This window comes from Balaenoptera physalus (genome assembly GCF_965194825.1).
Source record: "Balaenoptera physalus genome assembly, chromosome: 5".
Classification (NCBI taxonomy): domain Eukaryota; kingdom Metazoa; phylum Chordata; class Mammalia; order Artiodactyla; family Balaenopteridae; genus Balaenoptera; species Balaenoptera physalus.
Window position 1 is genome coordinate 57,301,632 of NC_138884.1, and position 25,481 is coordinate 57,327,112.

The window sequence follows — 25,481 nt, forward strand, 5'->3', positions numbered from 1 at the left end:
ACACACACACACACACACACACACACACACACACACACACACACACACTCACAGAGGACTTCAAAGCCCTGCTATGGAAACATCTCACTAGTAATTTTTATATTGGTTACATGTTGAAATGATATTTTTGATATACTGGGTTAAATAAGTTCTTAAAATTAATTTTATGTTTCTTTTTACTTTTTAAAAATGTGGCTACTGGAAAATTTAAATTACTTGTGTGGCTCATATTATATTTCTACTGAACAGCACTGCTTTAGACAGTTGATCATTGCACAAAATTCAAGTCAAATATACTTTAGCTCAAATTATTGGCTCAAGCCTTGCACCCCGACTTACCTTGAGCAGAGATACTATTCAAGACAACTGGCTGTGCCACGTTGGTTTATTTGGTAACTATGGCTACAATCCAGGGAGAAAACAGTAATTCTATCTTTCTCCTCTTAGCACGTAAGAATAACATCTGAAATGGCTGCTCTGAGAATTATTATTTAGGGCTCCCTGACCCAGTGCTCTTCCACTACAGACACACTGAGACAGACAAGAGTGTTTTAAAGCCAAATCCTCTCCCAGAGCTTGGCAAAATCCTCAGCCCAGGCCGCCCAACTGGTATTTGGTCTGGTGCTCCAGATATTTATATTTTCTAGTTCATCTCACACTCTGTAGGAAGGAAAGAAAGCACGTTCTCTTTCTCAGCATCTGGAACTGAAATGTGGTTCCCTGGAGCTGAGGGGTAACAGGACCCTTCCAGCCCACATTCTGATGTGACGACCTGAGTGACGAAAGCAACCGCCAATGAGATCTGCTTTCCACATATCCTATGGGATTTCATCACCAGGAACTGCCTGCAAGGAAGACCCTATAAGAAAATTCCTTGATAAAGAACAAAATGAATTTGGGAATATCAGTTCCGTGAATCTGATAGAGAGAGAAACAGAGCAAAGATTCATGGGTATTTTCTTTCCAAGAAACTTAACACAAATTTAGTTTCACGGCCATGCAAAATTATTTAAAAGGACAGGAAGGGCTATACAGAGAAAAATTGGATGGTATTCATTCATGTTACTTCCTGAATCCCACTGACCCCAAATTGCAGTCCTACAGCGGAATAAACACGTGCCGTCCCAGCCTGAGCTTTTAATGATGCTATAACCAAGTACGCTCCCCCGCTTGGGCGGCCGTTAGGATAAAGGGCGAGAGGTCGCCTGGAGCCAAGCCACCTGGGTCCACGTCCTGCTCCACTACAGACAGCTATGCACTCTTAGGTGCTGGGCTGCCGTTTCCTCACGTGGTAGTAGGAATAATACTAGCTCCTCCCATGGGACTGTTGTGAACATTAAATGTGGAGCCTGGAGCAGTGACCGATGCAGAGTAATAAGTGCTCCATAAATGTCAAAATGTCAGGCACTACTATTATCACCAAGTTCTCAGTACCCAGAACCAGAGAATTTTAGGGGTGGAATCTGTGTAGGAATTCCCTCCATGGTATCTCTTCTGAGTGAGCTGAAACAGAATCTGTTGTCCACCAACTACTTGTGATGGAGGCACCAAGAGTTAAACAAACGTGCACTTCACTGGGCCCAAAGCCCACACTGCTCTTTTGCCCTCTGGTTTTGGTTCTGCCTTTTGAGTAAGTCTAGTCGCTCTCCCCTATGATTACTTCCTTTCGCACACCCTCGTGGCCATTTCATAGGAAGAATCTGCTCTGCAGTTCCTTCCAAGGATTCCAGACCCTTTACTATCCTGGACACAGGAGCACGACAGCCAGAGGTGGTCACATGACTCAGTGCGACCAGACTAGGGCAGACAGGAGCTGGTCTATCTCTGCATTAATGAGATCCCTAAGTTTTATTTATTTTATTTTTTAAATTTTTTTTTTTTTAATTTATTTTTGGCTGCTTTGGGCCTTTGTTGCTGTGCACGGGCTTTCTACAGTTGCAGTGAGCACGGGCTACTTTTTGTTGCAGTGCGTGGGCTTCTCGTTGCAGTAGCTTCTCTTATTGCGGAGCACGGGCTCTAGGCGTGCGGGCTTCAGTAGTTGTGGCACACGGGCTCAGTAGTCACGGCACGCGGGCTCTAGAGCACAGGCTCAGCAGTTGTGGTACAGCGGCCTAGTTGCTCCGCGGCATGTGGGATCTTCCCGGACCAGGGCTCGAACCCGTGTCCCCTGCATTGGCAGGTGGATTCTTAACCACTGGGCTACCAGGGACGCCCCCTAAAATTTTAAATTCAGCGATTTCCCAGAGAAGGGGAAAGTTACATTCCCTTCCAAAGTCCTAGTCACGTTGGGAGTGATTTATGGGAAAAGTTCCCCTCTTAAATGATAACAGCCATATCTAGAAAAGTCCATAGGCTGAATGGAAGAAGGAAGAAGCAGTTTTGTGGAATTAGTCTGGTCTCCTAATTACAATGGCAAACAGCAACGAGACTGGGGCCAGGTGGGCTGGGCCAAAATCCCAGGGCTGCTCTTAACCGGAAGGCTTTGACCAAGTCACTTAATTCTCTAGATAAGCTTCAGTATGACTTTCTTTATATAAAATGTCCAGAATAGGCAAACCTACAGAGAAAAGGAGGTAGATTAGTGGTTGCCAATGTCTGGGATGGTTAGAGGGCTGACATCTAAAAGGTATATGGTTTCTTTCTGGGGTGATGAAAATGTTCTAAAATTGATTGCGGCAATGGTTGCACAATTCTGTGAATACACTAAAAACCACTGAATTGTATACTTTAACTGGGTGCCGTACAGTATATCAATTATATCTCAATAAAGCTGTTAATTAAAAGAGCGCCTTTAGTGCCTTTAATAATGACTTGATTAGACACTTGTCATGATCAGATCTGAGGAAAGTAGAACATACCTCAACAGACCACAAATTAAAAAATCTAGACTGACTTCCACTGCCACCAGCACACTTTTGAATCAATTTTGAGCACGTATTCAGGGAAGGCCAAGCTATTTAACAGCTTCTAATTACATTCCATTGAAGCTAACCTGCAGTTTTAAGAATTCCAAAAACCCTCAGTGGGCATCAACTATGTGTGAAGAATGCTGCTTCTTCTACAGAAGTCGTGCATTCCCAACTGAAGAAAGATGGGTACAGTTACGTGACACAGAGGTGAGCCACGGCTATGAGACACACGGGAGCAGTGGGAAAGACTTGGGTATCGACTAGCAGGACGGAGTGTCATCAGGAGAGATTTTATCACAGGCACACTTAGATTGCTGAAGCTTTCATTTATCTCCTGACCATTCCTCTCTGTGATGTGGAAATTGTACCCTCCACTGCCAGTTTACCTCATGATTCAGGAAAGGGCGGGGAATGCAGAAAGGAGAAAAAGGCAGGAACCAATCACAGAAGCAAAAGAGAGGCAGGTGGACATATTTCTGCCGACACTGGCAGAAGCAAGCGGAGAGCTAGTTCCTCTAAGCAGCTTTGTGTGAAATGGTGCTGGGCTGGCATTCCCTTCCCACAAGATTTGCTGTGGAAATCATAACTGTTAGAGCAGGAAGGAGATTTGAGATCTTGTCTAACTCTCCCATTTGACAGATGGACAAACTGAGGAGTAGGGTGATTAAATGACTTGAAACAGTGGCAGAGCTGGACCCACTGAGTACGTTAGATGCTAGTCCAATGTTCTAGCCACTGCACAATGCCGCTACTAAGAAAAGTTTTCAGGAAAATCAATGGTTGGTCCTTTCTTACTTGAGGACTTACACTCATCGTTGCATTAATTTCTGCCACCGTTTCTTCGTCTGTGGGGAACTGATATATCTGGACTCCATTGCTGACTAGTTCACTCATGATCTTACTCTTGAATTTGTGCAATTCGTTCTTGGCAATGGTGTCAGCTTTTGCAATTATTGGAATGATGTTCACCTATAAACCAAACACATCCATTTTTATACAACTCCAACGTAAGAAAAATAGACAAATGAATAAAATATAGAAAACAAAGAAGCAGAAATTGTAAAACTTCACTTAGAAATAGAGATGATATTAAAAATTGGACTTTTTACCTAGATGCAAAATTAAGAAGATATGGAATAATCTTTTAGTTCCATCTCTGAACATTTTTACTCGCTCCCATCTGGCACTGAAAGAAAGCATCCTCGTAATTTCCTCTTCTATGCCACCTCATTCTTCTTTACGGTGTAAAAGGAAGTGTTACTCTATGACAAAGAGCGGTAACAAAGAAGCCTATTCTTTGAGTAACCACTCCTTTTTGACTCCTCCCAGCTACTTTAGGAGTTCGATTTTTGCATGTTTCTAACAGTCTAATACCAAGATTTTCATTAGTTAGAACAGTGGAATATTCAGCTCTATGCAGGATAGCATCCTTTCTTTCTTCTGATGACTTGAGAACTGCTGGAAGCAGAGAACCTAAGTATTAACCAAAACAAAATTGATTTCACCTACTTCTAAATTTTTCAAAATCACACCAACTAATTCTCTTGAAAATCAGCTTCTATCACATTACTTCTTTGTGCCAGAATGAGACCTAGTGCCAAAGACAAGGCTCACTTTCAGAGCGTCAGATACAAAGACCAGGTGAGAACTCTGAAGTTTGACAACAATGGCAGAAAGCCCAGAATGAGGGCCAAGGACCCTCAAGCGCAAGCCCCAAAGCCCAAGGTGGGACACTCTGCTTACCCCAGCACTGTCCACAGGACACATTCTTTAAAATTGATTTTTTACAATTAACTTTCTTCCACTCCCTGATTGGTACAGAGGTTTCAACAAGTTGCTACTGACATCTGATACCGGGGACCATGCTCTTCACCCAGCTCAGGTGAAAAGGGAACAGGTTTGGTGAGAAAGCGGTCAGTCCCAGCCAGAGAAGAGGGAGTCTTTAGTGTGTGTGTGTCGGGAGGTGGGGGGGGCGGTTCTGGGTCACATTTGCATTCCTTTGCTTCTCCTTTTATCCCAAGAGCCAAATCAAAAATCCCTGATAAACCAGAGTGAGATGACCCGTTGATGGAAAAATCTGTTCTTCCCTATTCCTCAACCCAATCCTAACCTTATCGTGGATGGGCTTCCTGCAGCAAATTGCCTCGGTGAGACAGACATCACTGAGGGTGGGAGGATGCCTGCCTGGATCAGGATGTGGGAAACAAACCCCTCCCTATGTTTTATATTGGCTAACTTCTGTGCACACTTAGTATTGGGTTAATATCAACATGGACAAAATGGCAGAGGTTCATATTTTCTTGGCCAGTTTGATCAGAGTAGATAAAAGAACCAAGCAAATTTAGATTTATAATCTCTTCTTCCTCAGTGGCAGGTGCTTGGAAATCTTGTCTGAAATTGTCATATGTTTGCCTTAACTCTTCACTTTACTTGTATCAACAAACCTCTGACAATACCATTTTCAGATACTCCCTAGCACTCCAGCTCTACAATAATAATAGTTCTTTGAAAGCAGTTTAACCAGTTTTGTAGTGATTGTTTTGTTTTGTTTTGATTAGCTGTTTGTTTTGCCTTATCTTCTTTCCCTTTTTAAACTGAAGCATAATCCTGTTGTTGGATATCACCCTGGCGTGGTCTACAAGCTCAGCCTCAGTGAGGAAGCCACCTCCCTCTGTCTGCTTCCCAGCCCTGCTCTCAAGGACCCGACAGCACAGGAAGCAGACCTCCCTGGCCCAGTGAGCCACCATCGATGGTCCACTGAAGCTGAATCAAATGAGATGAGGAAGGGTTTCCATGTATTCTCCCAAGAGTGCTCTAGCTGCAGGACTCCTTTCTGGCTGGTAGAATATGTTTCTGTAAAGCAGTGCGTCTTCGCAGGCTGGGGGCCCCGGGTGCCTGGCTTGGTGTCAGCCCGCAGGCCCTTGGTGGGCTGGTACAGGCAGAGGCCTTGGGGACAGGCTGATCGTCTCAGCATTCTCTCACTATTATGTCCCTCCGGAGCAAAAGCATCTTTTAAACAGTGTTGTTTGGACAGAAAATAACACCCAACAAAGCCCTCTAAAGGTAAGACTTTGTACTGAACTCAAAAGGAGGTTAGAATCTAAGAGGAAATACTATAGCTTAATTTTGTGGGTGTCCTTGTTGCCACTTGCTGCTTCTTTATTTCAGAACGTATTGTCCTCCATTTATTTCAAAATGGAAAATCAAATTAATCATAAAGTAGATCATCAAATGTTGTCAAACTCATCAGTCCCTTCCTCCAAATGTTGTGAAGGAGAAAGGTTATAAATGTGCAAAGATTAGGGGTCAGACTTGATCTGAGACTCTACTTCTTTTGAACACATGGTGCAGCTCTGTTTTAAAATCTAAGAAGTTGGACCATCCTTATCACATAGATTAAAAAAAAAAAAACTTTTTTTTTTGGCATGTTAAACTTCAAATTAAAGCCAAGCCTGTAAAAACCTTTCAAAGAGAGATTTAAAAGAAAGTTTTTAAGAAAATAAACAAAGCATGAAATTATAGTTCAATCTCCCTAAATTTAACCCTTCCTACGACCCTTTAGGTGTTTCCACTGTATAATTCCCCAACCCTCAACAGAGCATACACTAGTGCTAATTTAAGAACTAAAAATATTTTGTAATAAGCTACATGGTTTTGTTTGTTTTGTTTTGTCCTAATATCCAGAGAGGTTTTGAACCATTTTTTTCAAAACCCTATGGTTCCGTCAACCAGAAAAAACAAATACTGGGTTAGGAAGTAGGGAGGGATAAACAGGTGGAGCACAGAAGCCTTTTAGGGCAGTGAAATTAGTCTGTATGATACTCCAGTGATGAATACATGTCATTATAAATGTGTCTAAGCCCACAGAATGTACAACACCAAGAGTGCACCCTCATGTAAACTATGGACTTGGGGTGACAGTGATGTGTCACTGTAGGTTCTCCAGTTGTAACAAATGCACCATCTGATGAGAATGTTGGCAATGGGTTGGGAGTGGGGGTATGCATGTCACGGGGCAGCGAGTATGTGGAAAATCTCTGCACCTTCCTCTTAATTTTGCTGTGAACCTAAAACTGCTCTAAAACATAGTCTTGAAAACAAAACACCAAATTACACTGAAAGCAGAGGTAAATTGGGGCCCCCGGATAATGGAGATCTTACAGGAGAGTGGACAGTACCCAGGGCAGCAGTGAGTACCTTACTGTCCAGCTTCTTCATGGTGACCAGGTCCAGGGACTTCAGCGAATGTCCAGTGGGGGCAATGAAGTAGAGGCATGCGTGGATCCTGGTGTCGTGGTAGTTGAAGAGAGAACGTTTGATCTTCAATTCCTCTTGCAAGTAGGCCTCAAACTGCGCATCGATATACTCCACGATCGGCTTATAGCTAGGATGCAGAAGAAGGTTTTTTATAACACATTTTCAAATCAGCATGTTGCCAGTCTCAAACCTCTTTGTACAGTCCTCCAGGAAAGTCTTCAGTGGTTCCTTCTTCCCTAAGAGCTAAGGCCCAAGTTCCTTACCTTGGCAGCCCAGGCCTTTAGCCATCTGGCCCCTGAACATCACCCCAGGCCCTCTCTCCAACACCCCCTCCCGGGCTCACCCTTTCTGTCCCATGTGTCAAGCTCTCGCCTGCCTCTGTGCCTTTGCTCATGCTAGCCGTCCCATCCCCCCACACCTCAACCTGGAATGGTCTTCTTCCTATTACTCCCCTGGCTAACATTCAGCATTTAAAACAGCAACTGCAAATATGTGAGACACACTGTCACTTCCCCCATGGCACCCATGAAGGTATTGCTAAGAGACTGTGGCATTCTTTCCTGCTGGGCCAAAACTGAGTCTCAAAATCTGTCCCAATAAAGTGATTCTGACAGTCTCTCCCAGCTGATAGGCATCGGTGCACAAGGTGAAACTGCTCTGCAGTTTCAGGATGCTGGCAGCCCCTCCCTGCTCCTGTGCCCCAGCCCCCGGGGACGAGGGCTTCTCTGTACTCTCATAAAGCCCTGCGCGTGCCATAACCTCACCTATAAACTGAACTGCCTGGCCTATTATGATCAAGATTCTTCCCAACTCTCAAATTTTATGATTTGAAGGTAAACTTTGTAACCCTCTCTTCTCACCAAACCATAATTCAAATCTATTTTGAATAATTACACATGACTCTATTAACTGACCAAAAACACAATCACTAATAGCATATTGGGAAGACATATTCAATAAACCATATGTTCTCCAGAGATTAAACAGTACATTAGGTCACTGTGGAAAAGCCATGAACTCTTCCAGGTCTCCAAGGGGACTGCTCAGAAGTAACTGGCAGCAGCAATGACATGGGCTGATTAGGAATAAAATGGGTTAATTCTTCCCCAAACTCACTACCTTGCTGAGGAATGGTTTAGGCATTAAGAAAAATAAAAACCTCTCAACAGTCAACTCTCGGATCCATAAATTAAACTGAAATCCCTGAAAGGGAACTATAAATCTTTTATAATGAAGATGACAGCAGATGCCCTAAAAGAAAAAACAAACAAAACAAGATAAAACAAACAAACAAAAATGTATGACCAAAACTGAAAACAGAAAAACGTTTTCTTATATTTTCCCTTGGTGATTTATCATAATCCATTGCTTCAATCTGAGCAGACGAAATCTCTAGAGGTTTAAAGAAAAAGTAGAATGTGCCTAAATAAAATTCTAAACATGACAGTAGAAATCCCAATGAATTCCAATAGAAAGGATGAGCAAGTAATAAGATTCTCCTCCATTTTCCAATTTTAAAATATAGGCAGGAATTATATAACAATAGCAATAGCCATTATTATGATAGGATAGTTACATAGAATGGGGGTTAAAAGCATGGACTCAAGCCAGACCACCTACGACCAAACTCCAAATCCATAATTTACTAGCTGTGTGGCTTTGGGCAAGTTACTAAACCTCTCTGTGTTTCAATTTCCTCACAGGTAATATCAAGGACAAAGATAGTACCTATATCAGACAGCTAATGTGACAAATTAAGTGAGCTAACATATGTAAAGAATTAGCCCATATACTGAGCCTGCGCGTCTGGAGCCTGTGCTCCGCAACAAGAGAGGCCACGATAGTGAGAGGCCCGTGCACTGCGATGAAGAGTGGCCCCCGCTTGCTGCAACTGGAGAAAGCCCTCACACAGAAACGAAGACCCAATACAACCAAAAATAAATTAAAAAAAAAAAAAAAAAAAAGAATTAGCCCATAAAACCGTGAGATATAACTATTTCATAGTAATATAATAAACAACAAATAAGAGAAAAGCAGGCCTGACTTCTCAAAAAGACAGGGGAAAAAAAAAAAAAGGAACTTTACACTGACCCGCTTTCCACGGTAACTGTTCTGCTACTGACTCATGCCCTGCAGGGCAGTGGACCAGGCCACTCCAGTGAGGCCCACCCATGCCCTGTCAGTCCAGGGCCTGATCTTTCGGTCTCCTGACACCGAGGCATGTGACTGGGGGAATCAAGGTCCCCCTACAGCCTCTTAGCCCCAAGGAGAGGAAAGCAGCTCACAGCAGGTGCTCCTTCCTGCCTCCCCAGTTCCTGATTTGCAGCTTCTTAGCACCTCCCCACAAGAGTGGCCCAAGTATGCTGCTTCTTTCTATTCATTTCCTTTCTGCATTTGGTTTTTTTTTTTTAACATCTTTATTGGAGTATAATTGCTTTACAATGGTGTGTTAGTTTCTGCTTTATAACAAAGTGAATCAGCTATATGTATACATATATCCCCATATCTCCTCCCTCTTGCGTCTCCCTCCCACCCTCCCTATCCCACCCCTCTAGGTGGTCACAAAGCACCGAGCTGATCTCCCTGTGCTATGCGGCTGCTTCCCACTAGCTATCTATTTTCCATTTGGTAGTGTATATATGTCCATGCCACTCTCTCACTTCATCCTAGCTTACCCTTCCCCCTCCCTGTGTCCTCAAGTCCATTCTCTATGTCTGAGTCATTATTCCTGTCCTGCCCCTAGGTTCTTCAGAACGTTTTTTTTTTTAAGATTCCATATATATGTGCTAGCGTATGGTATTTGTTTTTCTCTTTCTGACGTACTTCACTCTGTATGACAGACTCTAGGTCCATCCACCTCACTACAAACAACTCAATTTTGTTTCTTTTTATGGCTGAGTAATATTCCATTGTATATGTGTGCCACATCTTCTCTATCCATTCATCTGTCAATGGACACTTAGGTTGCTTCCATGTCCTGGCTATTGTAAATAGTGCTGCAATGAACATTGTGGTACGTGACTTTTTGAATTATGGTTTTCTCAGGGTATATGCCCACTAGTGGGATTGCTGGGTCATATGGTAGTTCTATTTTTAGTTTTTTAAGGAACCTCCATACTGTTCTCCATAGTGGCTGTACCAATTTACATTCCCACCAACAGTTTGCATTTGGTTTTGATTCTGATCCTCCAAGATTATGGGAGGCATAGAACCTCTCCTTTTCCAGTGAGGCATGCTTTCTGCCCTGGATTTGGTATATCCAAAGACATCTTTTGTTCTCCTCTATACCTCGGGCTTCCTTCTGCCGTCCCCTGTTAAGGAGTTTGGGCCAATCTTTTCAATCTCCCTCTTCTCCCTGTATGTGGTTTCCTTGGAAAATCACATTTACTCTTGTGTTTCACTTAACCAGATCTTTCACCCAAGTTTGAGACCAATCCATCCAACTGCTTACCAGATATTTCCACTCGCTCTTCAAAATATGTCCAAAATCAAACTCTTCATCTTGTCCCCAAACCCACACTCCCCCGTATTCCTCAGGTCAGCAAATTGCGCCCACATCCAGACCACTGGCCGTGTCAGTACCCCCGGGTTCAACCCAGAGACCTCCTCTCCTACCTCCTACACACAACCAAGCACAAAATCCCATCCATTTTACCCTCTATATCATTATAAACAAATAAATGTATTTCAGGAGAACAATTTACCATATCACTATGCCTTGTGTTCGAGATTTAATTATGTTGATGAAACAGTTTCTTCCTGATGCATAATGAGTCAGCCTAGTGGCTTTGTCCTCCCCTTCACATCCTTTGGACAAACTCTCTGCCCTCTCTCCTACTCCTGTCCATATGTTATCTACACTCAAAGTCATAAAGATAAGGAAACTTCATCCCTATTTTGCCTTTTGCTAGTTTCCATTCTTATAGCAAGGATACCTATTTATGTTCTGTTCTGCCAATTCAAACTTCTGTGGATTGTAGCCATACCAAGCAGAGGAAAGGGCAGGGTGGGGGAAGGAGGGGGGATAGGGCAGATCAAATCAAGTCTTTACATTTTCACATAATTTCTTTTTAAGGCATGGGATATTCCTTTTTATCTACCACTTTTTTTTCCCCCCCATAAATCTCCAGCCATTAAAAAAACACAAAAAATTGACAGAGGTTGACCCTAAAACTGATGGGGAAAAAATATTTTATGCAATGTTTTCTATCCACCCAAGCTACACACCTGCAAAAGAGCCAATGCCATTGTTTGGGGAATGACTCTCCATTTCATATGGGACCAGATACCTACCATCTTGCTATCTATTAGCCAAAGTTAATTTTCCTTATCCTTCAACTACATCTACCAGAAAGTGTAATTAAGGCAGAATCTGAAGACCGAACAGTCCATTCCATTACCATTTTATAACTCTGATAAAGATTTGGTGAGTTTGAGGATTCTCTCAGTGGATTTCAACTATCCATGCTTTTTTAGGACTGATTATCATTATAGTTTGTAATATGCCGTTGACATTCTATCTCCCACCTCCCAAATGTGAGGCCAACAAATTCTTTTATTTCCAGCACTACAGCAAAATTTGGTTTCCCTTCTTCTCCAGACCTCTTTCCTTCTTTACTGAAGAGTACAGACAGCAAAACAAGGAGGCCCTTAGACCACGAAGAGTTAACCGTGCTATTAAACAAAACAGGAAATCTTACCAGATCTCTCTTCCTGCCTCCTTCTAGCTAGCCTGGTCCCAGGCAGATAATGATGCAGGAATGCTGACATGTCCGAAGCCTACATAAACAAACTGGGACATTCTTGAAGTCTTGCATCGATGGCAGAAAAGCTTGCCTAATCCTCAAAGTAGTAAAAATAATCATGGGTTTAGAGAAACAGCACGTCCCCTTCCATATGTTTACATATCGATACAAAAATGCACATCCCACTTCCAATTTTTTGATGGAAGCAGACCCTATCCAAATGACTATTTTTTTTTAACAACAGACATTTGGGTTTATAGTTAACAGTGTCAACAATCATTCTGGGGCACAGAGTTCTAAATGCCACTTAAAAGAGGTTATGCAACAGCTGTCAAGAAATTTCAGAAGAAAAACAAATACTTGGTATGTAGGTTAGGTTAATATCACACTTCCTCTCTTCTAAGTCTCCTTGGAAACTATTATTTGACCCAAATGAGTCAGATAATTTCTTAAAGAGGCCTCCAGCTGCAAATGTGTGCCTCAGCGTTGCACTGGCCACCTGCTGTTCAGGGCCGGCGAGTGAAAACCCACCCGACTGAGGGAAAGTCCCCATTTAGGGGAGAAGTAAAAATGCAGCGGCGGTGCTGAGGCGATGACTCTGAGCTGGAGCAGCTCATGGAAACTTAGCGGCAAAATGCAGGAAGACGGTTCTCATTCCCGCAGGAATACATCCTGAAAAGGTGCAGCTGACGTCTTCCCATCAGGGAGCGCACAAGCATGGCACTCCCCGACCCCAGGGAGAGACCTGCGCAGGTCAGAGATGGAGACCCGCCTTGCTCGGACGGGGGGCTCCGTGACCACACGAGGACCAGCGTGCACTTCTGCCTGTCGTCAGGGTTTTTCTCTTCATCTGTTTCAGCGGGCATTACAGACAGCCTTCAGGCAAGAACCTCTCCATCATTCCCTGGCATTGAGGTCATAAATCAAGAGCAACTGCTCAGCTGTGTTTAGCTTTCCCCCAGTCCAACACAATGTACAGATAGTCCATTTTGACAGATGCAAAATGAAATCTTTCTTACTCTGTCTAACAACTGCTCCTGTATTACAGGCCAATGCTTACTGAAGAGCATTTAAATTGCCCTATACATAAAATAGAGCTCCGTGCTCAGCTAGAGCATGAGTTAAATATTTCTCTGCCGTTACTATGTGCTCATATTTCTATCACAGATAGTTAAAATATATCTAGACAATACATAGCCCTAGATAAAATGGCTCAAATTCCTCTTTACAAAACACACACACATAACATACACAGTTTTGAGGAAAATGAAGCAAACAAACAAACAAAAACACCTGGTACTAATGAAGTTTCTGAGCCCTAAGCAAACATAATGTAACTTAATGATTTGGTGTCTTATTCCCATTAAGCTGTCACTGCACAAAAATGTCTCTGGAAGCCTCCTTCTGGAATTATCTTTGGGCCTGGGACAGTTTAATTTTAACTTTCTCAAACGTTTCTTGAGAATGAACTTAAGTATTTAAAACAATCATAACGGACTTCCCTGGTGGCACAGTGGTTAAGAATCTGCTGGCCACAGATATACAACGGAATATTACTCAGCCATAAAAAGAAACGAAACTGAGTTATTTGTAGTGAGGTGGATGGACTAGAGTCTGTCATACAGAGTGAAGTACGTCAGAAAGAGAAAAACAAATACAGTATGCTAACACATATATATGGAATCTAAAAAAAAATGGTTCTGAAGAACCTAGGGGCAGGACAGGAATAATGACTCAGACATAGAGAATGGACTTGAGGACACGGGGAGGGGGAAGGGTAAGCTGGGATGAAGTGAAAGAGTAGCACTGACATATATACACTACCAAATGTAAAATAGATAGCTAGTGGGAAGCAGCCACATAGCACAGGGAGATCAGCTCGGTGCTCTGTGACCACCTAGAGGGGTGGGATAGGGAGGGTGGGAGGGAGATGCAAGAGGGAGGAGATATGGGGATATATGTATATGTATAGCTGATTCACTTTGTTATACAGCAGAAACTAACACACCACTGTAAAGCAATTATACTCCAATAAAGATGTTAAAGAAAAAAAAAGAATCCGCCTGCCAATGCAGGGGACATGGGTTCGAGCCCTGGTCCGGGAAGATCCCATACGCCGTGGAGCAACTAAGCCCGTGCACCACAACTACTGAGCCTGCGCTCTAGAGCTCATGAGCCACAACTACTGAGCCCATGTGCCACAACTACTGAAGCCTGCGCACCTAGAGCCCATGCTCCGCAACAAGAGAAGCCAGCACGATGAGAAGCCCACGCACCACAACGAAGAGTAGCCCCCGCTCGCCGCAACTAGAGAAAAGCCCACGTGCAGCAACAAAGACCCAACGCAGCCAAAAATAAATTTAAAAATACAAAATAAAAATTAAAAAAAAATAAATAAAAGTTAAAAAAAAGTAAAATAAAACAATCATAAGGCATTTAAAGTCAAGATTAGTAGATAGGATGGGTGATCTTGAGATTAACACCAAGAAGGTTTAAGGCTTAACAGCTTCCCTAAAATAAGGGCACACAGCAACTCAGAGAAAAGAGCAAACTTGCTTGGCTTTATAAAATGACTATGTGTGTTTTATAAAAGTAAAACCTCTGGATGCGGACAGCCTTCTCTACTAACTGATGGGTGCTAAACTACTAAAGCAAATAGCCTGAGATAAGATATAAATGAAAGAACTTGAGTCAATAAAATGACTGTTTGCTTCACCTCAAAAAAAAACAAAAAGTAAAACCTCACTATATTATTTTATAACTAGATCATCAAGTTTATGTAAACCAGTTTTAGTGAATGAATACAGGAGACCGACATAGCTAACAGCTTCTGTCTACATAAAAAACTACAGGACCAAAATTCTGAAAAGACATCTTATTTCTTACGCAGCTTAAACATGTCCTTCTTCTACACTGACAAAGAAGTTTGTTATACATATTATCAAATTAGCTTAACAAACCCTTGCTGGAGAGAGAGCGATCTGAATTCCTCACTAGGCTCCACTGAGGCCACACTCAATATTCAGACTCAATGTGGCCATTCTGCACCCAGCGGGCCACCCAACTGTGAGCAGCCTACAGGAAGACCCAGACAATGCACAAAGGACACACAGTGCTCATGCCACAGCCCTAGCATCAACATTAAGATCCTGCGCTGGCTGGAAATCAACGACGATTCTTCCAGCTGATCTTTCACAAACATGCTTTCTTCACTTTGGGGTTCTAGGAGCTGATACCACTGTTGCCAAAGCCATCAAAATACAGGATACCCCCTATTGTTACCACACCCCTCCTCCAGGCTTAGCCTTTCCCAGTGCCCTTCTTTAGACCCCACCTGAGAAGAGACTATATGCAGATCCCACTGGAAGAGACCTGAGAGTACCCAGCGTCATTCCCTTAGAGTGAGATAAATGGCCAAGGTCCCATAGCTGCTCATTGGCAGAATCCAGATCACAACCCGGGTCTACTAAATCCTGGGCTCCGGCTTCTGGGGAAAATCACGTTGACTCCAAGTTTTCATTCAGATCTGTAGGAATTTGGGGATTCAGTCAAATATCCCAATCTGCCTCAGAGACTAGGAGACCGTGGCAGATGCTCATTCCAAACTCCTTTTACTTTTTAATGCCCCTCCCCACCCGCCTTTTTTTTTTTTTGCAGAGTTAAAACAGCAACAACAACAAAAACCAGAAACCACACTTCCCAGACTCTCTTGCAGCTAGTGTTCTGGATCTGGTCTACTTTCTACCAAGTGGATGCAGCCATACAAGACCTGGAAGCAGGAAGGGAGCCACACGAGGCAGAGGCCCACACAGGGAAAGGGGTTCTTCTTGCAAGCGATGGTGAAGGCATTTGGCTCTCTGAGACAGACTGGGTGGAGGTTCTAGAGACCTCTCCCCAGTGTCACAGGTACCAAACTATATAAGGTAGTTTGTGGCAGGGGTTCCACTCACTGTACGTGTTTCTCTAGACTGCTTTTCCAGGTGGGAAAGCGCCCAAGCCTGGTTCCATGACTCTCCTGGAAAAATGCCATAAGGTAGCTTATGCCTTCTAACAAATCCCTTTTCTCCTTACCCTAGCTGGAATCAATTACACTAGCTGATTCTGACCTCAAGAACATTCTAAGAAAATTTCTCAGAGGACAAGAATGTCTTATCTTTTAGGTGATAGGAGACCAAGCCCCATAACTAGCGAACAATTAGTCTTTGCATTTACCCGGGATGGATCCTGTTACCTTCTCACTCATTTACATCCCCACAAAATCCCAAGATGTACCTGTCATCCTTATTTATCTGGTCTCCAAATCCCACAGTGTCAACGATGGTTAACTTCAGCCGTACATTGCTTTCCTGAAGCTCATAACTTCTGGCTTTTAACCGGACACCTGGTTCATTGTGAGTAGCTGGGTCACTTTCAAATTTGGTGTTGAATAAAGTGTCCATTAACGTGGATTTGCCAATGCCCGTCTCGCCTGCATGACCACAAGGGAGAAATCAAAGAACGTGTCAATGCCTCTGAGGCACCAGTTCACATCATCAGGAGTTTTTCATCATCATGATAGTAAAATTTTTTGAAAAGTCAGTATCACCAAAAATCCCACCACAAAAAGATAGTTCTTTCTTTCCATGTGTGATCTATGGAATACTTCCCGAGAAACGTCTTAATGAATTTCCAAAACCGTTCAGTACAAAAGATCTTGAACTTACAGATCAAGATGCTTTTCTTTACCTCTGCATAGAGGATCACAACCTACAAGCTTGCCTGTGGTCAGTTTGTGGTCATTTCAAAGACATAAACCGTAGCTCCTCCTTCCCTAAATGTTGGCATGTAACACTATATTGCTTTAAAAAAAATTCTATATTGCTGAGTTTCTGTTACGAAGAAAATTCAAAAGACTGATTCATTTGTATTGAATTACTTGATACCATACCATCTACTGTTGTGGAAAAGAATTACATTTTTCAAAACAGCACTCTTGACAAATAACAGCAATCATAACAAACCCAGCTACAGTTGCTGAGTGTTTACCTTGTACCAGGCCCTGTGGTAAGAGCTTCATTTAAACCCTAGTACTAACCCCCATGGAATAAGTACTGCTCTTTCCTCCCTTTTACAGATGGGGCATGAAGGCTTAGATAAGGTCTAAGTAACTTGTCTAAAGTCACACTGTTAAGTGGCAGAGCCAGGCTTCTAACCCAAGTTTGTGTGGTTCTAACACCTACACTCAACCAACACAGCACCCTGACTTTACTGTTACAGAGAAAACTGACTGCCTAATTTTTTTTAGGTATGGTTATGAATCTGTGAGAATCCTCCATTATCTCCATTTTTATTTCCCTATTCAGCAGATGGCAAGCATTTGTTAGATTTCCCAGTTTCAAGCGGATGTTTGTGACAATGAAACTGAATGATGTTAAATAACCTGCAACAATGGCCTTATTAATTCACGTTGATAATTCAAGTCAATAAGTCTTACTGAGCCCCTAATATATGCAAAGGAGAGTGGCAGGTACCTAGCACCACTACACCAATCAAATGGTAAGACCCAAATGTGGAGCCATGGAGAACTTTAGCTTGATCTTCAAAATAAGACCAAGGAAGATTTTCTCTCTATATACTAATTCTTGAGTCAAAAATAGTTGGCAATGAGAAAGAACCCACCCTTGTCAGGGGTGGTGGTTGAGTGTGTGATGGTAGAAATCGAGAAACATTATCCATAGGAATGCCTTTAAAAAAAAAAAAATCTGGAAAATTTCCCAATTAGATTTTCAACTCAATTTAAACATACCAATATACTGCAGCCCTTTCAACAAATCCCAATCCCATGATGGTCCTAGGAACAGTACCTCTCTTCTGAAAAATTGCCATAATGACTTTTAGGATGGTGACAATTCCATGGGGGAAAAAAGAGCTCTGAGATTTATAGCCTTAGGGCAACTTTCCCACTGTAATGACAAAATACCTTTACTAATTAGAAGTTCTGTATTACTCATTGCTTTCCAACACAGTACAAACATGAAGTAGAATGGAATCTTTCTGTAATTGAGCTTTCTCTAATTAGAAGCCCTATGTGGTTTGCCACTGACTACCGTGATTCACTTGTAGGATAAAAGTTGTTCAAGTAGGGGCTTCCCTGGTGGCGCAGTGGTTGAGAATCTGCCTGCCAATGCAGGGGACACGGGTTCGAGCCCTGGTCTGGGAAGATCCCACATGCCGCGGAGCAACTAGGCCCGTGAGCCACAATTACTGAGCCTGCGCGTCTGGAGTCTGTGCTCTGCAACAAGAGAGGCCGCGACAGTGAGAGGCCCGCGCACCGCGATGAAGAGTGGCCCCCGCTCTCCGCAACTGGAGAAAGCCCTCGCACAGAAACGAAGACCCAACACAGCCATAAATAAATAAATAAAATAAATTTAAAAAAAAAAAAAAAAGTTGTTCAAGTACATTTGCCTAACTCTTTAGCTTTACCCATTGGACCCGATACATCTAAGATCAAAGAATTTCCTCCTTCATCAGTCTTCTTTCAGCCAGTATCTTTTCCAGTTTAGTACCAAGTTCTGGGAATACAGCAACGAACTGGCCTGATTTCTCCCACAGCTTAGAATCTGACCTGGAACATGACTGAATACCAGCCAGACTCTGATTTACTATTATGGGAATGATATTTTAAATGTCTGCCATAACCACATTCCTCTCACAAGCAAGAGCATAGTTTATAACATGGACCTTGCTAATGACCACAGATAACTGGCCCAGGGCTAGCCCCCTGTCCCAAGGCACCCATGGACGCCAGTGCTGTGAGAATGCTCCATGCTAGACAGTGATCTATCCAATCAAACTTCTCTCTTTGGGAGTTTGAACCTGCACACAGCACGATGGCATGAAAAAGAAAAGATACGCTGAGAGAAGCGAAAACTCAGATGCCATGAGGCAGCAAAGGCTGTCAATAAATAGAAGACATGTTGCTGACAGACCATTAGCTGGGCACACAGGAGAAAGAGAGCAGATAGATACGGTAGACACTAGTACCCGAAATCTATTCATTAATAATACTTGAGTATTTACTATGTGACAAGCATAGGTGCTGGGGATAAAATGGTGAAGAAAAACAGCAACTGACACTTCTTGAACTTCTGTAATATCCTGAATGTCATTCCAGATCTCCATGAAGTCTAGCTGTGTAGCACTTGGGACTGTCTCCTGTCTTCCTTACTTTCCTTCATACTCTTACAAAAAAAGACCCATCAATAAAAGTAATCTAAAGTAGCCTCTGTTCCCTAATGCTCAACAAGCTCATATCCACGATCAGTGACTTAACAAAATAACTTTGAGCAAAACAAAGTTACTAAGTAATGGATACAGAAACAAAACGGGGTTCTCACTTGTAAGGCACATAGAATCTGGAAGGCAATCCTACACTGAATGTACTCCTGTCATTTTAAGTACCTACTTGAGTATCTTTCTCAATAGAGCAAACTTCTTTTCAGAATTTACCTATTTTCAGAACAGGGACAAAGGCACAACAGCAGAACTATCTTATAAAATTTCCCCTATAAGGTAAAGGTTCTATCAGTGGAAAGTGACCCACTTAACTTTCATCTCTTTCCCTAAAAACAGCAATAAAGACTTCAATTTACATGGCAAGGATTCTAGGTTACCTGGACAGGACTGAAATTACCATCACATTTTACTAAGTTGAGAATTAGTTAAGCATATGTGAATCAAGAACACCATGTTTTGTTTTGTTTTTAAAGGCAAGGTAATTTTAATTATTATTTGCACTAAGGTGGAAATTACGAACAATTAGCATTCCCGGGCCTACTTACAGCACAGGGTTAATCAAGGGCTTGGAACAACCACTGTTCCTCTAAATTTCAGAGTGCTTTGCTTTCCATTCCTATGCTCTGTGCTTTTAAGAGCCCTAATTAGACACAGCTACTCTAGCAGCAGTGCAATTCACCACAAGCAGTTCACTAAGAAATGACAGCTTTTGGAATAAAAGGAATTCTAGAACTAGGAGAGCTTTTCAATGCGTTTGTTGTTGAGGTCAATCTCTAGCCTCAGAAAAGAGGGCATTTTCTATATTTTTGAGGACACACAACAGCACAAAGGTTTCCTTTGAATTGAGTAACCAAAAGCCTACCTGGCATAGGTTCCAATTTAAACCCAACAACTACAATATTTTGAGACAATTAATGACTGGCAGCAAGTCTGAAACATTTCAGAATCCCTGGCACAGAGCAGGCATTCAGTTTCAGGCATTTCTTTTCAGTTAACTGAAAAGAAAAATGATCATGGTGATCATTTATATTGAGATTTGCCACTTTGGTAGATTTTTTCAGAGTTTGTTGTTTATTCTGTTATAAATTCATCTGCCTGAACAGTTGTTAGAATAATTGGAGATTTACTCTTGAAGCGCTATCTGGGGCTTCTGTTTCTCCAGCTCCTGCCAGCGCTGGTGAGCATTACACCCATCGCACAGTGGAAAGCAGGCTTGCCCCTTCCATTCTGTTCTCAGGCTTACTTAAACCGCAAGCTCTAAACTGGACGTTATTAAAAAAGAAAAAAAAACAAAACAAAAACAAAAAAAACACACAGAGGAATGTATTATGAATTAGAAGGTAATTAATTGTAAACTGAGCAAATAGTTGATCTATGATTCAGCATTTTTACTCTCACTGCCAAGACTGGCTACTTGGATCATTATTATCATAATTATTCAAATAGCTGTGCATGAAGGTTTGTCTGCCTCCTCTAAATATTCTGGATTTTATTCTTGGATGAAGCCAGATAATCAGAGAGCTACGCTGTGTTGTTTTAACTCCTCATAGAATTGCCTTTGATGGGACATGCTTTAGCTAATACCACCAGCCGTGGTATTAGCTGGCGGTATTAGCCAAAGCATGCTGGTCTTTCAAGTCCCCTTGGAAGACCAGCACGTGACCCTCGGCGTTGCCTGGCTCAGTGGCACTGAGTGGGGGACGCTCAGGAACCCAGGCTTAAATGGAGGGACGGCCACCGTATGTCTTTTCTGAAAATCCACGGGAGAGATTTTTTCCCGGTGAATTGTGTTTCATCTGGAGCAACTATTTTGTTTTTACTTTATAGCTATTGTAAGTCTGTCATCATTAAACTTTTAACTTGTGTTTGGCACATAATATGTGTTTAACAAATATCTGTTGAATGAATGGGTCCCTCCATGCTCTGACCACTGGCGGAGAGGTACATGCGTTCCTGAGAGAATCAACCGCTATTGGCAGGTCTGATGGCTGTTAGTTCTGACTCTAACCTTGGCTTCACTTTATTTTCTGTGGTTAATTTTATCTTTATTCATTAACTCATTCATTTCACCCTGTAAACCACTTCAGAGCCTTTCCTGGAAAAGCAAGATGGGATAAAAATGTTTAAGATCTGATTGTAAAATTCTACAGCTTATGCTGACACTATAGCCTTGGCTAAAATGATCTTAAACTTGTCTGTTTTCTTTTCCCCTTCTGCCTTCCCCTCAAAACAATACAATGTAATTATTTTTTTTTAATTCTATTTTCAAAATATGTTATTAATTTACTTTGACCCTGCTATTGAACTGGTTCCTCTTCAAAAGCAGGGATGTCACAGTATTTTATCCATTGGTGTAGGTGTACGTAAGAACCAACATACAGCTGGATCAATGCTGGAGTTTCTCACAGAGCTGGTGTCATTTTGGAAAGTGAATGACAAAGATGTATAAATTTAAAATTGTGAAGAAAGGCTGAATACTAATTTAGATTCTTTGGAGAAATACAGTGTGGGTAAGAAAGGCTTTATTTAAAACAAAGTGCAGTTTTGGGGGTGAACTGCTGTGTTGTAGGCAAGATGGAGAGTAGGGGAACTATGAACTCTTGGGTGTCTGGTACCCGATTTAGCATCAAGAATTCTCTTCCCAGTTAAGTGAACACTACTCTCCCGCTCTTTATTACATTTCTATCCAGGACTCAAGAGAGATAGGTTCTAAAAGCATTTAATTCAGTGCCTCTAAAACTAAACTAGGTGCACGCCAGGGTTCATTTCTGTCCCAGTTTGTTTCCTCTCTGTTTGCAACCTGTAGGCTCTTGCCACAAAACAAAATTACAATTCTAAGACCTTTTTGAAAAACATCATCAGCTTCCTTACTGGGATCATAACTCTTTTACACTTTTCACATGGAAATAATGATGCTATAAACACCATGCATGTGCATAAAAAACAGAAGTGCACAGTAGGATGACAAGGAGAAAAGAAAGGACCATGGATACTCAAGTTAAATACGGCACCAACTCCTCTAAGTGGCTGTCAAAATATTTTGATCAACTAGAATGCTTTTCATAGACTCTTACTTTAAAAATAGATAGAGGGGCTTCCCTGGTGGCGCAGTGGTTGAGAATCTGCCTGCCAATGCAGGGGACACGGGTTCGAGCCCTGGTCTGGGAAGATCCCACATGCCATGGAGCAACTAGGCCCGTGAGCCACAACTACTGAGCCTGCGCGTCTGGGGCCTGTGCTCCTCAACAAGAGAGGCCGCGATAGTGAGAGGCCCGTGCACCGCGATGAAGAGCGGCCCCCACTTGCCGCAACTAGAGAAATCCCTCACACAGAAACGAAGACCCAACACAGCCATAAATAAATAAATAATTAAATAATTTAAAAAAAAATAGAGCATTAATTGACAGCGAAAGTTGTTTCCTTATACAGATATTTTGCTGTAAGTTATTTGTGAAGGGATCTGATGTGTCCTACCCTCTGAGGATATGTACGTTTACCTTAATGCTGACACCCCTATCTCCCAGAGGGCTAATGTTGGCTCCAACGGAAGAGCTCCAAAGTGCTATGGAAAAGAACCTGCTAGATATACGGGCGTGGAAGGATAGGCAGGACTTACTGTGGAGTGAAAAGAGACAATGCAAAAGAATAGAAAGGCATGATCTCACTTATGTTACACCGAAACAAAAAAGTACTTATGTAGTCATGAGAGACCTGTTTATATCTGTCCAGTGTGTGTCTCTCCCATGCCCTTTCTCCTTTCTGCCCATGTCTTCTCTCCTACGGGACCCTTGTATGTTTTGGGGTGGACGATCCCCATACCACCCTGGGCAGGCAGATGACCCCAGCCTGGATGATCAGAGATCCTGTGACTGTTGAGGAGGCCTTGTCAGGAATGGCCTCTCTCTCCTCTGGGGTTGCTCAGCTGGCAACACTGCTGGAGGCTGTACCACCTCCTTGAAGAAGAAGCCCGACCATGAAGCCAAGCAGCAGCAAGCAGGCTCGAAAACCAGAAACGGAGCCCTGCAAACACTCTGCATCCCTAGAGCCAGCTCTTCTTAATTACACCATTCAATCTATTACCTTTTTAGTGTGTTTGGGGGTTGAGGAAGAGCCTTAACTGAGTTTCAACTAGATTTCTGCAATTCTCTGTGGAAAATTTCCTAACCCAAGAACAGTCAGAGAGAGATGCAACATTGCTGGCTTTGAAAATGGAGGAAAGGGTCCAAGAGTCAAGGAATGTGGGCAGCCTCCAGCAGACGGAAAAGGCAAGGAAATGTCTTCTCCCCTTGAGGTTCCAGAAAGGAGCATAGCCTTGCGGACGCCTTGATTTTAGCCTGGTGAGACACACGTGGGACTCCTACAAAACCGTGAGATAAGTGGTGTTGTTTTCAGCCTCCGAAAATAATTTCCAAGTACAGAAAAGTTTAGAAAGTTCCTTGGATTCCACAGTGTTTTCTCTGTGGAATGGAAATGAGGGTAGGAGAGAAGGGGGGACATTTTATAATTTTTTAACATAAACATGAATTATTTTAAATAACCTGAAAAACTAATTTTCAGCATGTTTAAGAATGGAACAAGAATAAAAACCTAAGAATCATAGGGATTATCAGCCACCCAGGAGAGTCAGAATAGCTGCTGCTTTACAAATCCAACAGCACAGCATGGAAGTGGCTTGTGAGGAATTCCAACTAGCACCATAATTGTGCTAGTAACACAAGGGCCAGCCAACGAGCCAACACTCCCCCTTGCACACCACACACCCGGTCAAACCAGGTCCTTCCAGCCCAGTCCCACTGGAAGGCTTTATCCTACTTGCAGGGGCTGGGCCATAGCTCTCACATAGATTCTTGAAACTGATTTTGAAGACAGGGCTGGGGGAGACGGAGAAGAGAAGCCAGAATAGTAACTGGCCTACAATTTAGCACACTTTTCAATAGAAAATCAACAAATTGCCAACAAATTGCTATGCTAATGAAGAATTGTCCTGCTCTGCAATGAGCATTTAGCAGAAGAGAAAAGACGACTCATTTATGCCACTCTGAGAGCTGCCATTCCAGGGGGTCCCCTGCTGAATTTTAATCGGCTTCAAGTGGGGAAAAGGGGAAAGCAGGAGAGCTGGCGGCTCTGGTCATGTTTCTCTCCAGTCATTCTCTCCCCAGTGCTTGAGACATAATGCCAGACAGTGAGCCATCTGGTGTGCAAGTCAGTGGCGGCTTTCTACTAGCGAATGCCCAATGCAGGGGCCACGTTCAATATGCTCCTCTCGAAGAATTTTCAGAAAGGAGAATACCTGGCAATCCCCCCAACAACTAACTTACATGGAATGCACATCTTTCTTTTCTAAAGTCACTTCATTTTACTTAGACAAGAGAAGTCAGGACATTCTGCCAAACGTCGGGGGAGGCTACAGAGAGAACACATATCGGCTACATACAGAATTCCTTTTAATTTGTCTTGAAGTCTGTGCCCAGAGGACAATGGCAACAAAACAATGCAGCCCGAGCCACTTCACTGCCGTTTAGCCTGGTCCTTCATCAAGAGTGACAGGGAGGGTGAAGGAAAGGCCGTCATCTGTTCCAGGGACACGTCTGCTTCAAACCAACAGGAGATTTCTATTTCTATGTTCCTCTTTTTCTCCACCTCCTTTCCTACCTTCCTTGTCTTAGTTTAAGAAAGATATGGCTAAAGAAGAAGAAAAATACCACGGCCAGAGGCCTAAGTCAATGCATAACATCTAAAGGATATGAATAACACATCCTGAGGATGCAAATATATAAGCTGTATCTCTTTGGCCTTTTCCATTTATCTACCAGGAATAAACTGAGGTCAATTTCAGATTCCAATTTAAGGACAAAAGGTTAATTTATTAATTCAGGCAGAAAATGTATGTCAAATATAAAATAGAATTTTAAATTGTCTTTTGCTCTAAAAGCAAAAATTTTTAATATTCTAAGTTTATCAAAGTGGTTAAAGTAGTTTCAGATTTTACCTACTGTAGACAGCATATCTTTAAAAAGACTTCAGTGGAGATTACTATTGCACCATAGTCAAAGACCCTGGGAACAAATTCTTAAAATGCTTTTGAATGATCTTCCTATGTATGTGCATCTCAGGTCCTTCTTTCAACTTCCTATAGTCTAGCTAGGGTCTAAGTCCCTCCCCCCACAAAAAATTTAAATAAGTGGTTCAAAAGCAATATTAAACTGATCACTGCTTGACAATGTGACACAAATAAAAATAACATTTTGAGTAACATCACAAAGCCTACAAAGCATCCTACCTAAATACAAGTCTC

The 25,481-nt window shown here is 42.4% G+C and overlaps 1 protein-coding gene across 10 annotated transcripts in view; it reads right to left on the bottom strand.

Annotated features, from left to right (window-relative positions):
• The window catches only part of SEPTIN11 (septin 11), a 91,659-nt gene that overhangs the window by 20,935 nt on the left and 45,243 nt on the right, over positions 1-25,481 (bottom strand). For 8 of the 10 annotated variants that reach the window (XR_014264273.1, XM_082463862.1, XM_082463861.1 and 5 more), the window contains exons 3-5: positions 16,184-16,379; positions 7,107-7,293; positions 3,717-3,878 (exon numbers count right to left, since the gene is read on the bottom strand). Coding sequence is in view for 9 of the 10 variants with exons in the window: in XM_082463862.1 (XP_082319988.1) it covers positions 3,717-3,878; positions 7,107-7,293; positions 16,184-16,379 (545 nt within the window). In the remaining variant the exon portion in view is untranslated. Of the gene's footprint in view, positions 1-3,716; positions 3,879-7,106; positions 7,294-11,866; positions 12,340-16,183; positions 16,380-25,481 lie in introns of those variants that run through there. The other 2 variants (XM_082463856.1, XM_082463863.1) reach the window with 2 other exon arrangements.